This window comes from Anolis carolinensis, chromosome 2 (assembly GCF_035594765.1).
Source record: "Anolis carolinensis isolate JA03-04 chromosome 2, rAnoCar3.1.pri, whole genome shotgun sequence".
In the NCBI taxonomy this organism is placed as follows: domain Eukaryota; kingdom Metazoa; phylum Chordata; class Lepidosauria; order Squamata; family Dactyloidae; genus Anolis; species Anolis carolinensis.
Window position 1 is genome coordinate 146816164 of NC_085842.1, and position 15343 is coordinate 146831506.

Consider the following 15343-nt stretch of genomic DNA (forward strand, 5'->3'; position numbering starts at 1 on the left):
AGCTGTTGCCACAGTTAAATAGTCGATATATGTTACTAATTTTCCTTCTCAGATTTTTTTCTCTTTTTCTTTTCATATGTAATTCAACAGCTGTCTCATTTGAGTAATACACTTTAAAAACAGTACATAACACAGATGTATAATTTGAAAGCTATTACAATTACTGATGTACTTGTTTACAGGGGAGAAAACCAGAGTGTTTCACTGTAGTACATTTCCATATTTAGTGGCAGTAGCAAAAGGCTGTTAATGTTATCAAATGTAACCTTATGGCCATTTGGGACTCAGTATTGACAGACCTATTTGTTTAACAGCATAAATATGAAAGCATCTCATATTTTTGTTCCTAAGAAAATTGTTACAGTTTCACGGTGTAAAAACATTTATAATGACTTCATTATAATTGTGATTAGAACACATCAGGAAAGCGTAGAATTTGCTAAACTGGGGAGCATGGAAGAAAGAAGAAGGCTTTTAATTTTGCATGGGAGTGGCAAGGGATCAGAGAAGCTGGAGACACAAAACAGAACAGGTTCAATGGCATACTTTAAATTCCAATTTTACAGATAATGGTATCAAACTGCTTTATCATATGTTTTGTGGAAAACTACATTAGATGTGTTTTTCCCCTTTCCAGTGTGAACAGTACATTCATTTTGCATCCATTTTCAGTATGTCACCCAGGATGTATTTACTATTCTAGAAATGTCTAGATCCTCCAGCATGATCAAAGGAAGTTGACCACAAATCATACCGGAGGACCTAGAGATTCCTAGAAAGATTTTAATCACATCTGTAAATAATCAAATCCTCAAAAGTCAAAATCAAAACTTGGAGGGACAACTGCAGTGATAGATATGGTTTGGGAGCCCAATAATCAAACCCTCATTTTCTCACAATTACCTTTTTTCATCAATTTGAAGAAGCCATCAATTGCAAGACGCACATGAATTTTAGTACCACCAACAGAATATACATATACATACACACACATATGTACACACACACAGAGAAAGATGTTTATATGAAGGGAGTGCATCTTAGACTCAATACAGTAAGAATACATGAGCTGTTGTCTCCTCTCATTCCATCGTTTGCAGAGTGCCCACATAAAAGAGGGTTTTTAAAAATTAATCGTGCAATTGCGCAGTTACATCAACATTTTTTTAAAAGGAGGATATCATTATTTGCCAGTAATTTTCTGTGTCCAAAGAGTAGTGGTAGCAAGAAGCATTGAGGGGCACTAATAGACTGCCCACATGAACGCTCACACTTAAATGTCACAAAACAAACTGAAAACAGGCAAATAGACAAATTCCCATCCCATGGAAAAATACCAATTTCAAAGTATTTCTAAGAACAGCAAGCTGAGTATAATCAATTCCACCTGTTTCTACATGCTGCAGATGAAATTGAACAATTTAAAGGGGTCGCGGATAGTGAGATCCGGACCACGGATAGCGAAATACAATGCACGAATACTGAGATCTGTTAAGCATATAAGAGGTACCAGCAGTGGGCTGCCTGTGGATCTCTGCCTGGCAAGATTAAAAAGCTACAACTCAATCAAGAAGTCTCATCAGTCGAAGAAGCCACCGAGGTAATTTTAATCAATCCAGCTGGAAAATATGAGAGACCTCATGGGCCATGAGAGACCTCATGGGCCATCTAGTCCAACCCCCTGCCAAGAAGCAGGAAATTGCATTCAAAGCACCCCTGACAGATGGCCATCCAGCCTCTGCTTAAAAGCCTGCAAAGAAGGAGCTCCCCAATGGCTAACAGGGGGCAGGACAAAAGAACACATAGTTTCCTGAGTGGATTACCATGTCCAACTTTGGGATGAACAAAGTTGGTCCCATGGGTTTTATTGTCAGTATCATTGTGTCATAAGTCCTCAGTGAATGAGTCTTAACAGCTCTGGTGCTAGTGTCCATTGTGTTTCATATCAGTATGTTGCCCACAGTGAGTGGATTATGGAATCGATTCCTGGGAAAGCGGAAATGACATTGTGGAGAAATGGGGCAGGACCTCTTGGCGTACTGGAGGAGGGCCGGGTCATTAATGTTCCTTTTGTGTCCCTGTGGCTGCACAAAGGCCGGCTGGTACAGGTCCTGTCATCCCATGTACAGTTGCTCTTATAGGAATCAATAGAAATGGATTGATTCCAGTGATGATGGGTGCTTGAGTTCATTGCTGATGTGATGCCCAGGAAGTACACAGAAGGAAATTCCCAGGGTCAAAGGGTGCCAGTGAAAGCTTCAAATGTCCAAAATGTCCAGTGGCTTAAAATGTCCAAAAATTTTACATAAAACATAAAATATTACATTATACACACAAAGGGGTCCATGGACACCGGGGCACCCTAATCATGGTGGCCGGGGTATACATGGGGGCAAGAGTTGACTCAGGGTTAGTTGGGATGAAGGGAGGTTATATTCTGGGGAAAAGAAGGAAGGGAGCCCCGTTCTTAGGGCTGTGGGGGCTATGGGGGCCGAGAGGTCACTGGGGCCAGCTGCAAGAGATGAAAAGGAGAGAGAAATACATAGGAGGCAAAGAGGACACAAAGAATCAGATATAAGGATAACTCACCAAAGTACAGTAGAGTCTCACTTATCCAAGCTAAACGGGCCGGCAGAAGCTTGGATAAGCGAATATCTTGGATTATAAGGACTGATCAAGGAAAAGCCTATTAAACATCAAATTAGGTTATGCTTTTACAAATTAAGCACCAAAACATCATGTTATATAATAAATTTGACAGAAAAAGCAGTTCAATACGCAGTAATGCTATGTAGTAGCTACTGTATTTACAAATTTAGCACCAAAATATCACGATATATTGAAAGCATTGACTACAAAAATGGCTTGGATTATCCAGAGGCTTGGATAAGCGAGGCTTGGATAAGTGAGACTCTACTGTATGCTTTATTAAAGGGGTTACTTTGTAATAAAGGGGGAAGATAGAATGTATCCAGGGCACTGGTAGCTGCTGCACGGCTCCTCCACTCCTTCAATCATCCAAAGAACTAGTCAGCTGGGTTCTGGGCTCCCGCTCTTCATGGGTCTCTCTGTCGTGTTTCCGAGTAAATATTTTTATTAATTTGACTGGAGTGGGGGTATCGGTGCTCGATATCATGGAGACAGAGTCCCACGGGCAGTCTATGGAACAGGTTATGCGTTGTTTGATGGAATCTGTGGGATTTCACCTTTGAAGCATGTAGAAATGGGGGGCACCTTCATCATACAGTACAAAGTCCCACAGGAGCTTCTCTGAATAAGCGATAAACAAATAAATGCTGTGAAAGGGACTCACTTTCTCAAGCTGAAGAAATTATGGTTTTTCCCAGAAGTATTGAGGGGTTGCTGGTCACAAATAAAATAAAAGCCTCCTGAAATCTGCCCCTCCCCTATCATCTTGTATCTTGTAGCAAGAGGATATTGCTAGAATAAACATTGAGAGTACACATGACTGTGCCTGCCCTTCACCTAAATCCCCATGGCCAATTGTTTACTATCATTTTATCTGTATCCACTGCCCACGTTCAGGCTCAGGACATAGGTTAAGGAGAAGCAACTGATCCATTCAGTAATTTGCTCTCAAAGGCTACTTTAAGTCACATGGGGCTGGTAATTTGAGTTGCTCTGCAGTTCAGCAGGCACAGAGCAAAGGAGGAAAAGACAGCAAAACTACAGTAGAGCCAGTGAGACATGGGAAAGTGGCAGGAAATGTCCAAGGAGGTAACAACATTTGTTAAGGGAAATTTTTTTTGACTTGCATCTACGAGAAGGGGTTTTCAGAGTTGTTTGTGTTTGTGAGTACCGTAGTGGAGATTGTGGGTGCAGCCACCAATGGGATAGCAGTCTGGGATAGCAGTCTTCTTTGAGGGACGAAACAGCATAGTTTGTTCTGGAAGAGAAGCTAGCAAAGTCTGTTGGTGGAGGGGAAATCCAGGAAATGAATTGTCTCTTTAACAAAATACACGGATTAGTTTTACAGCAATGTCCTTCTCTGCCAGATTTGTGAAAACAGTAATGGACAGGTTTGAGAGTTATAAATACTCAACACTGGAAAGTAGGCAGGAGCCTGTTCTGCCATCTTTTTTTTTAAAAAAAGTGTAAAAGTGCATATATTGAAATCACAGAGATGCATACTTTTATAAAGCAAAGCCTGTGCTTGAACAGAGAGACAGGTTCATTCTGAAACCTAATGTAAAGTAATTAGTAGTGTTGTCATTTGGTTTTGCATGTATTTGCATTCCTTTATTACTGCTCAGTTGCAGATGTTTCCAGGCAGCCAATTAATACATTCAAACACATTTCAAAATAATGAAACAATCAGAAGTCAAGATGTTGTCGAGCAAATTTGGGATTCGCCTCAAAGAGCAGGGGCGAACCAATACCCTCTGACAGCAGGATTCGATCCTGGCCAGCGGGGGGTGCTGCAAATTAAAAATCTTATTTCCCACAATAATCTCACCCAGATCTTGAAGAGAGAGAACCTAGTTACCTTTATTTTCAAGTTAGCCGACGCGGATGTCAAGACGCAATCGCTCACAGTGATGACATGCCCCCCCCCATACAGTGCAGCATTTTTATAAGCAAAAAGACAGGTGAAGTGATTCAAATCTCCTTCCCCGCCCAGTTCCACTCTGATTGGCTCTTTGACTGGGAGGCGCGAAATCCCCCCAATCAGATGGCTTCCTACGGTTCGGCGTCTCTACCAATCAGAGACAAGGGGCAGGCTGAGCAGCGATCAATGGACAGCCAAGCAGATTATGAAAAGGATGAATGAGTCAATATGTCTTAAATGGGCGCCAATTTACATATGTGTCTGACATGTGCCGGGAGTTGTGGCGCAAACCTTGTTTTTTGAATGAGTCTGATTTATTAACAAAAGGGAGAGCGCCCGAGTTATTGTTCATGCAAGAGTAGGTGATAATTTCTTCTGGGCAGGGTGCTCCAGCCCATCCGGGGGCTGTCTGCACGTAGCCAGATTCAAACCTCAGTCACTCTATTTTTCATATTGCAACATATATTTCATAATGAAAAGAAGGGAAAAGGGACATGCAGGGTACACAGAGAAATCCATGAGATCAGATCATCAGCCCACCACCCACGCATAAGTTTAGTTCACAATCCTTTCAGAGAAATATGAAATCAAAGGAAATATGGGCTTCAATGGATGTCCATAGTGGGGTCACATGGTCGAAAGGTCAGCAGGAGGGGTCTGTGGGGTTGAGGTAGATCACCCAAGGCACAGGAGGACCCCTGGATGATCCTCTCTGTGCCCAGCATGTAGTCAGAACTACATAAAATATATTTTTCATTTGGCTTTTTTCAGCCCGCATTCCAAAGCCCAGCTTTTGACAAGGGGCCTTCCCCAGTCAATAGTTCTAAAACAAAAAGAAAATCTACAACTGGGCTTGGCAAAAAAATGATGGATTCCCTAATTCTTGGGTCACCTTCGATCACAAAGATATGGTTAACTTTTAAACTGAAATGTTCAGGCAGCTGAATTAGAAGCAGTTAAACTGATGTTCATCTAGATACATCAAGTGCTCTAATTTTATATCCAAAGCAGACATAAAAACACGGATGCATCTTCCTCTAAGCAAAGTTAAATAATTAATACAAAATTCCCAAATAAACAATGAAGATAGTGTAAAAAAAACCCTATTATCTATTGATATCCAGACCTTGAGGATTTCAAGAAAACATGTGCCACTGATCGACATAGAAATGCAAATACAAATAAGACATACAAATACAAATACAAGCCAAAAAGTTCCTCTTGACCTAAAAAATAAAACATTTTGTGACAACTGTAAGGTATTAAATCATAAATAATTGATTATATTTATGCTGGGGAAAACTGGACAATATCTCAGTTTTGGGGGTGGTGGTTTCGTGTCAGGAGCAATTTGAAAAACGGCAAGTCACTTCTGGCGTGAAAGAATTGGCTGTCTGCAAGGATGTTACCCAGGGGACACCCGGATGTTTTACCATCTTGTGGGAGGTTTCTCTCATGTCCCCACATGGGAAACTAGAACTGACAGACAGGAGCTCACCCTGCTCCCTGATTTCAAAACGCCGACCTTCTGGTCAGCAGTCCTGCTGGCACAAGGGTTTAACCCATTGTGCCACCCAGGGGCTCCATCCTAGTTGAAACCCGGTATAAAAAGTTGAGAAACAGCACTTATGGAAATAGGTGACATGTACTATACAAAATGATAAAAATTTCCAGTCAGAATTAAGCTTCTTTTCAACATAGATTTCTTTTATTAATTTAATCAACATATTTATTTAGTCACATTTGTACTAATGGAGAATTGCTTTGAGTTGTTATTTTCTCATACTGTGAATCCATGAATGAAAGATTTCATATAAACCGTGACAATTTTTCTTTTAGGGGAAATAACATGCCGGTTGAGTTTCTTGTTTGTTTGGTTAAAACAGGAATAGGTTTCTTTATAATTCTCCTTTCCTGCAAGTAATATACAGGCACTCTTCACAATTTCTCTGCCTTCTGTCTTTTGAACACGCAGCTAGCTATGTTATGGTTAGTCCCATAAATACCTGCTGGTATTTCTCAATTCTTTATTTTGAACAGCAACAACAATGGTATCAATGCAGCTCTGCTTGCTAGCCCTCCTTTCTCTCCTTGCAGGAGCTGGAAACTCAATATTCCCCTAGCAGGTGGTCTTCACGGATGACTGGGGATGCTATTATTGAGGCTCACATACAGGTCACAAGTGAAGGTAAGGAGCCCAGGATAATCTAAGGGCCCTTCCACACAGAGGCAGAAAATCCCACAATGTGAGCATGTTAGCTCCATCTTACTGTATCTTTTCCTTTGCAGTTACCCAGGCTGCCCAGGCTGCCACCCAGACTCTACTGAGTGTTCCCTATGGGTTGGGTGAAGGAGAGAAACTTGATATATATATTCCTAAAGTGCACTCTGAAAGTAAGAATATGGAAGACTCAGAGGAATGATGGGGACAGAAAAATGGAGTGTAGAAATCTGATAGTGGTTAAAGGGCAATACAAGGGGGGCACGCAGGAAGTGGAGAAGCTTCTAAGGGACTGTGCTGCTCTCTTACCCATGGTGTCCTTTTTTTCTCCAGCCTTTCCCCTGGTCCTCTATTTTCATGGTGGCTACTGGCAAGCCCTCAGGTGAGTTGTGTTGGAGATTGGCTATGGTCATTTGGCCTCTGTCCTCATGACTTAAATGCAATAGTTAAGGGCTGCTGAGGTAGAGCTAATGATCATGGGCTCTTTCTATTTGTGTGTCACCATATTTCTCCTTTCCTTCTGTCTTTCTACTTCTAGCAAGGATGTTTCAGGCTTTGCTGCATTGCCCCTGGTGACACATGGCATTGCCTTGGCTGTAGCTGATTACACTATCGCTCCCAAAGGTACATAGATATGGGGCAAGCAATTTTTCCTTCTTGCTTATTATTCTTCATAGCTCATGCTTATCATAAGTTTAATATTGTGAATGGTTTTTATTTTGTTTTGTCTAGGCCAGATAGATATGATGGTCAAGCAGGTGAGAAAGAGTGTGGCCTTTGCAGTTCAGCAATACACAGGGATCAGGTAGGAGATGTCTGGCTGCTGTGAGATGGTACAGGGTGAATCCATTGTTGCTGCCATGGGGAGGAGAGTCCTGAGTCCCCTCACATTATGCTCAAATCCAACATATGGCTTTGGGAACTTTGAGTTCTGACTCCTCTGGAAATCCACTTTCACCCCGTCCAAAGCCTCAGGCTTACTCATTGCAACCACATCTCATTTCTCTTTAGTGGGGTTTATTTACTTGGACACTCAGCGGGGGCCCAACTGGCAGCCATGGTGCTCTCCACAGACTGGGCTGAATATGGTGTTGTGCCAAACATAAAAGGTACTTTCTGGGAAACATCCAATACAAGCCTCAAATTTTGCATTCTGATTTTATTTGTCTCTCTTTCCTGAACCTCACAACACATTAGAATGTCAAACTCTAGTTGGAATCTCTTTGTCTCTTAACTTTGGTAGATTTCTGTCTTTCCTTCCCAGGAGTCTTTTTGGTGAGTGGCATCTATGACCTGGAGCCCATCATACACACCTACGTCAACGATGTATTGCATATGACTCGGTGAGAGTTACTTCTTAGAACTGGAGCATCCAATTCACGAGGGGCAATAAATTGGGACTGTTACATTTGTGGAGGGCCTGCACAATGTGTGCTACCATCTACCAACTCATGTTGCTTTTCAGCTTTCTACATTGCCAAATCTTTTCCAGTTTTTCATCTTTGCACCATCTCACTCTGAAGTATCTGTGTCTCCTCAGGGAAGTAGCTCTGCAGAATAGCCCTCTACAATGTGTGCCTACTTTGGGAAACAAAAAAACTTGTCAGCTACTCATTGTCGTAGCTCAACATGACTCTCCTGAATTCCGCAGACAGTCCTTGGAGTATTTGGAGGTTTGTTGTGTAGTGAATATGTCAGCTGGATATTTAGGGAATCTGTGTCCAAGAGAAAGTTGAAAGCAATTTCTAAATTTAATGTCCCATTTTAACTAAAAGTCAGATAACCTTTTCATAACCAAGATGTTCCTGAGTCAGTCAGACAAGTACTAAATTAAGTATATAAACATTAAGATGACCATAGCTAAACATTAAATATGTTAATCTACAGGGGTTTTTTTATCGTGTCAGAAGCGAATTGAGAATATACTGCAATGTAGAAATTTGCTACTACTGGGCTGAGAGGGCTCCCCATGGCCACTCCATCTTTCTGTTCATAGAATTCATTGTCCCACTGAAAGTAGCTTGTGGTGAGGCACTGTGATATCTTCAGGACTGTGATATCTTCTGGGAAGTTTTGTTTGATTAGTGCAGAAGAATTCAGGTCTGTGTCTAAGCATAAGCCTCGCTGCCTAATTAACTCCTTTGGTGGATCATAATCTTGTATGAAAAATGTAGACGCCACGAGGCTTGGGGCCACCTGTCTGTATCTTAGGTTGAAGGAACCTGCTGCTATCTTGTGAACACAGTTGGCATACCTCTGGCTTCACCTATAGGCACTCCGAGTAGCTGGCTGGAATTCCTCCCTGTTGGACATCGGAGAGAAAGATCATTTCGATGTAATAGAGAAGCTTTCCCAGGAGGACTATCTTCTCACACAGGTAGATGAACAAATGAATTGTAGCAGAATAATGGTGGCTGTTTTTTATGTCAGATGGAGGGAAATGAGGAGACATTTAGCTAGGAGCAATACCTCCAGTGGGCCATGACTGTGCATCTCCAGAATAACATTGCTCAGAGGGCCGTTTGTCAGTGAGTAATTTGTAGCTCATAGAAAGCTTGATTTCTGAACACAGGAGCTTTGCTATAGTGATAATTGGCAATAACATGATTAGTTAATAGAGAAACACTATGTGCAGAACACAAACTCTTAATTGACTTGAGCACAATTCCCCCTTGAGCATTCAAAACTGGTACCTCTCCACATCTCAGCTGTTAAAGGCAACTCTGCCTCCCTTCCCCTTGGCTATTCAGTTCATCAGCAGTGCTGTTTAGAGAGGTAAGGAATCCAAGCCAGGTAGATGGAAGGAGCATTTCCAAGACAGGGGTGAGATTTCCAGCCAGAATAGAAATGAATGAGAGAAATGTAGAGAGGGGAAGAGAGAATTTGCAAACTGGGGATGGGATTTCAAGTGGGGATGGGAGTGAGTGAGGTGGATGGAAGGAGTTGGTAGGCGTGTTTTAAAGGGATGAGACTTGGGTTGGAATAGGAGTGAGTTGGAAGGAAGGAGGAGACATTTGCACAGTATTTGACTGCTGTTAACAAATACCAAGGTACAGCAAGAACTATTAGCTGTTTAAAATTTTGGGGGTCTCTCCACTTTTCAGAAGGGCTAACAGAGGCTTGGGAAACTGTACTTTGTCCACCCTTCCAATGTATTTAAATTGTAAGATTCGCCATCTATGCTTCTAATTAAAACATATTCATTAAAATTGTGGCAAATTAAATAATAGCTACTAGTAATAATGTTTGAGATCTATACCTAATCCTGTTTTCTTATAAAACCTGTGTACTTTACTATAACATGGACTTTTTAAGAAATGCAGCTATTGTGTTATAACAGAACTGGCTGTATATTCTTGCATCAAATTACTGAGTGAAGACACTGCCATCACTTCTGAATGTTATCTGGTTATAAGTGAAAAGTCACACACACTCCCATTAGTCTGGAATCTGCTTCCCTGTGGTATGATCCCATGTCATTGGAGATTATGGTGTGATAATACTTTAGTAATTAAGCTGAGGCTTAATAACACGAGCTTTTTCTATCCATTGCTGCCTTCTTTACTATTATGGAGCTAAAAATGAGGGAAACCTTTATGTAGCTGGCCATACCATCAATGTGGGATACACCCATATAGCATCTTGGGATCATAAGCACATCTAAAACACTGGGATTTGGGTGGCAAACCCTTGGGATGTAATAAACAATGGCAATATATGATAGTTAGGTATGAGAATTTGAAGAAGCTAGTAAACGGATACTTGTTTCCTAATCAGTGGGAACAGTAAATCTATGGATTTTCTGTCTAAATTTTGTTACTATGACATTCAAATCTAACATATACATTGGCTTGTTCCAAGAACGAGCCCTGGATTATGTCTTTGTGTTATTGTGAGAAAGAAAAGACAGACTTCCAAGTTTTGGATACAGCAGTAAAGAAAAGCTAGAAACAGAAGAATTGCACTGAAAGTTACTAAGTAGCCTAAAGTTTAGCTTTCTGACATACTATGAAGATTGAAGACCCCGGATAGTTCATGCTCTCTGTGAGTTGGGGAAGTTATTTTTTAGATTGAAGCTCCCAATGACCATGCTGGCTAGGGATTCTGGGGGTTGTAGTCCAAGAGAGAACCTTTTCCAAGTTCTGCCCCCTTCACATACATCCAATGATATCTAGACATTTTATGGACTAGGTTTTTTTAAAAATACAGAACATTTAACAAAACAAATTAAATGTTACGCATTTTCAAAGTGTTTTCAGCTTATAGAGACCTTAAGACAAACTTATCAGTAAGACCAGTAAGCCACTTTGGGTCTCCTTGTGGGAGAGAGAAGTGGGGTATAAATAAACATAAAGACATGCACAAGAAATGGAAAAGAAGGGAAATCACCAGGATCAGGGCAGGAGGTAAAAGTTCAACCCCCTCCCCTGTCAAAATGTGTCAGCTTAAAAAAAAACCTGGCTTACTCATAAATTGGTTAACAAGTTAAAATTCATGAGTAAACCAGGTATTTTTTTTTAACCTGACACATTTCGGGGGGGGGGGGGGGTTTGAACCATTAACCTCTTTTTTCAATAGGGTAACAAGCATGGTATATGCAGTGAATGTAGCATATCTTGATTTCAGTAATGCCTTCGACAAAGTTGTCCACGACCTTCTTGCAAGCAAACTAGTCATATGTGGGCTAGGCAATGCCACTGTTGGATGAATCTGTAATTGGTTAAGCAACCAAACCCAAAGAATGCTCACCAGTGGTTCCTCTTCATCCTAGGAAGAAATGACTAGTGGAGTGCCGCAGGGTTCAATCCTGTTCCCAGTTTCTGTTCAACATCTTTATTGATCACTTGAATGAAGGTTTAGAGGGCATGCTTATCAAGTTTGCAGATGACACCAAATTAGGAGGGATGGCTAATACTCCAGAGAACAGGACCAGAATTTAAAATGACCTTAACAAATTAAAGAGTTAGGTCAAAATCAACAAAATGAATTTTAACAAGGATAAATATAAGATACAATACTTAGGCAGAAAAAGTGAGGTGCAAAAATACAGAATGGGTGACACCTGGCTCAATAATAGTACATGTGAAAAAGATCTTGGAGTCTTTGTGGACATCAAGTTGAACATGAGCCAACAGTGTGATGCAGCAGCTAAAAAAGCCAATGGGATTTTGGCCTGCATCAATAGGAGTATAGTGTCTAGATCGAGAGAAGTCATGATGCCTCTCTATTCTGCTTTGGTTAGACCTCACCTGGGACATTGTTTCCAATTCTGGGCACCACAATTTAAAAGAGATATTGACAAGCTTTTTTATGTCAGGAGCGACTTGTGAAAATGCAAGTTGCTTCTGGTGTGAGAGAATTGCTTGTCTGCAAGGACATTGCCCAGGGGACGCTCGAATGTTTGATGTTTTACCATCCTGTGGGAGGCTTCTCTCATGTCCCTGCATGGGAAGCTGGAGCTGACAGACAGGAGCTCACCCCACTCCCCAGATTCGAATCACCAACCTTAGTCAGTAGTCCTGCCGGCACACGGGTTTAACTCATTGCGCCACCAGGGCAATGAGTTGACACCCACCAGGGCATTGACACGCTCGAAGGTGTACAGAGGAAGGCAACTAAAATGATCAAAACCATGCCCTATGAGGAGCATCTTAAAGAATTGGGTATGTTTAGCCTGCAGAGGAGAAGGCTGAGAGGATATATGATAGCCATGCATAAGTATGTGAAAGGATGTCATAAGGACGAGGGAGCAAGCTTGTTTTCTGCTACCCTGGAAACGAGGACTCGAAGCAATGCGTTTAAATGACAGGAAAAGAGATTCCACCTGAACATTAGGAAGAACTTCCTGATCGTGCAAGCTATTCAATAGTGGAATTCTCTGCCTCAGAGTGTGGTGGATGCTCCTTCCTTTTAAACAGAAGCTGGATGGCCATCTGTCAGGTGTACTTTGATTGTGCATTTCCTGCATGGCAGGGGGTTGGACTAGATGGCCCATGCGATCTCTTCTAACTCTATAATTCTAATATAATAATAATAATAATAATAATAATAATAATAATAATAATAATAATGTGTTGTCGAAGGCTTTCATGGCCGGGATCACAGGGTTGTTGTATGTCTTTCGGGCTGTGTGGCCATGTTCCAGAAGTATTCTCTCTTGACGTTTCGCCCACATCTATGGCAGGCATCCTCAGAGGTTGTGAGGTATGGATACCTCACAACCTCTGAGAATGCCTGCCATAGATGTGGGCGAAACGTCAAGAGAGAATACTTCTGGAACATGGCCACACAGCCCGAAAGACATACACCAACCCAATAATAATAATAATAATAATAATAATAATAATAATAATAATAATAATAATAATTTTTTCAGACACTGCCTTCCTCCAAGGCTGAGAGTGTGTGATTAGCCCAAGGTCATTCAGTTGCTTTATGTGACCAAAAGAGTTTTGAATCCTTGTCTCCAGGAGTCCTAGTCCAAGACTCAAAGCAATATGCCACACTAGCTCTCACAAATAATTTAAATGTGCATTTATTCTTTGTTCCAGGTGATCTTGAACATGATTTCCAGAAGCTAACAAGATGAAAAGGGATGGAAATTCTTCACCCATGTGTATGCCTTCCACTGATCATGCCATCTTCCCATTGTGCTCTTTATATGTTCAACTGTGAATGAGCTTCCTTGCCACTCTTCAAAATGCCTTTGAATTCTATCTAGCAATCTATTTGGACAAGACAGTTGAGGTCAAATGGGATTCTGAAGCCCATTATTCCAATATGTGTTTAGAGGAAATTATTTGTGAAGAGAATACAACTCCATTCCTGACACAAAGACAGTTCCCATCTTCTCCTGCAATAAGCTCCTTTTCTCAGAATGCATTGAGAACATTAAATAAAACTAGGACAAAAATTGCAACTGCATTGTGGTTGTAAATCACCTTCCACTGGGAAATGGTCTGGAAATGAATCTGTGAGTACAGACAAGATATAATTGGTGCATAAATCACCACTTTTTTTTCTAATCCACTTAGTGTAGAGCAAGCTGAAGGTTGATTTCCTTCACTTGGAGCATCGGTTGACCATTTAATGTTTTGAGTATGTTTAGGGCTCTTCTTTGTCAGACTATTAGTCTACCTAGGTCAGTGGTGTCTGCTCTGACTGGCAGCAGCTCTTGGTACATAATATCAATAATAATAATAATATAATAATAATAATAATATCTGTAATAATAAACACTATTTGTTAATACACAGAGAAGCCATTGAAATTCACAAGCATGTGGACAACTTCAACAGAAAAGAGGAAACCATAAAAATGAACAAAATCTGGCTACCAGTATTAAAAAACTCAAAAATCAGAACAGTAAATAAGAAGCAACACTCTGCAAACAGAGGAATTTCCAGACAGGGGCAGCTAATGACTCTGAACAAAAGATGCCCCCAGGCAGGAAAGGCTAGGAGATGAAGCTTTTCAATGCTAATTAGGGTGATTAACTGCAACATTCACACTGGCCTCCAACCGACAAAGATTCTTCTCTCACCCTGGACTTTCTACAGATATATATAAACCTTCCTTGCTTAGTTTCTCCATACCTCACAACCTCAGAGGATGCCTGCCATAGATGTGGGCAAAATGTCAGGAGAGAATACTTCTGGAACATGGCCATACAGCCCGGAAAACATACAACAACCCTGTGATCCCGGCCATGAAAGCCTTCGACAACATATTTGTATCCCGCTTTTCTCCCACAGAGGGACCCAAAGCAGCTTACAACATATTAAAAGCAATACAAGTCCAAACAATCAGCATATATAACACATAAACCATCTATAAAATAAAACATAGTATTTAAAACCAAATACATTATTGTAGCAGTGCTATGGACTCTTAAGCAGAGTGCCATTACAGCAGGGTAAAATTAGATCAAATGAATTGAAAACTGTCTTTTCAACTGTTGTTGGGATTCTAGCTCATATGGGTCCCAACCAGCAAAGGATGATGGAAGATGTAATCAAAAAGATCTGCATGGTTACTGATGACCGAAACCCCGGCTTTTAAATTAATTTAAAAAACGCAGCAGAGAGTTCCGCAGATCACTCACCAAAGGAACGGAGCGGGACCGCAGCAGACTATTATTAAAAAACCTTTTTTTCTTCACTTTCCCCTTCCCTGCACTATGTAACAAATCCCCCAATAAAAGTAGCATTTATTTTAACAGTAACACTCTCTATCTGGTTATTTTGTGTCTTTTTCTGACTCCTTCCTTTGCATGTAATCTCTCTCTCCCCCTCGCTAACCCGTCTGATCTTTAAACCCTGGCGGAGGTTTCTCCGCCATAGATTAATACGGCGGGCGGTACAAATTGGCTCATATCTTTATCAAAACTACCTCTAGCATGCTCTTCTTTTAGTCCTAATCCTTTCTAAGGCTCCTGACTCAAGGACCACCAGCGGAACCGAAATCGGTCCAGTTCTCAGCACCTCAACAGCTGACTGTCAAACGGGACCGACTGCTCTTTCCAAGCCGGACTGCTTTCTTTCAGCCTTATC

At 41.1% G+C, this 15343-nt stretch overlaps 1 protein-coding gene across 3 annotated transcripts; it reads left to right on the plus strand.

Moving 5' to 3' along the window:
• Positions 1-2185: 2185 nt before the first annotated feature.
• On the plus strand, positions 2186-15009 carry afmid (arylformamidase). Of its 3 annotated transcripts, none has more exons than XM_008104204.3 (11): positions 2311-3738; positions 6668-6758; positions 6860-6964; positions 7125-7173; positions 7330-7415; positions 7524-7596; positions 7803-7900; positions 8056-8134; positions 8332-8464; positions 9003-9168; positions 13343-15009. In XM_008104204.3, the coding sequence occupies exons 1-11, from the start codon at positions 3709-3711 to the stop codon at positions 13378-13380; spliced, it is 948 nt and encodes a 315-aa protein (XP_008102411.1). In that variant the 5' UTR covers positions 2311-3708; the 3' UTR covers positions 13381-15009. The 3 variants fall into 3 exon arrangements, with proteins under 3 accessions (XP_008102413.1, XP_008102411.1, XP_008102412.1); XM_008104205.3 differs by having other exon boundaries at positions 2316-3738; positions 9064-9168; XM_008104206.3 differs by lacking the exon at positions 6860-6964 and having other exon boundaries at positions 2186-3738.
• The last annotated feature ends 334 nt before the right edge of the window (positions 15010-15343 follow it).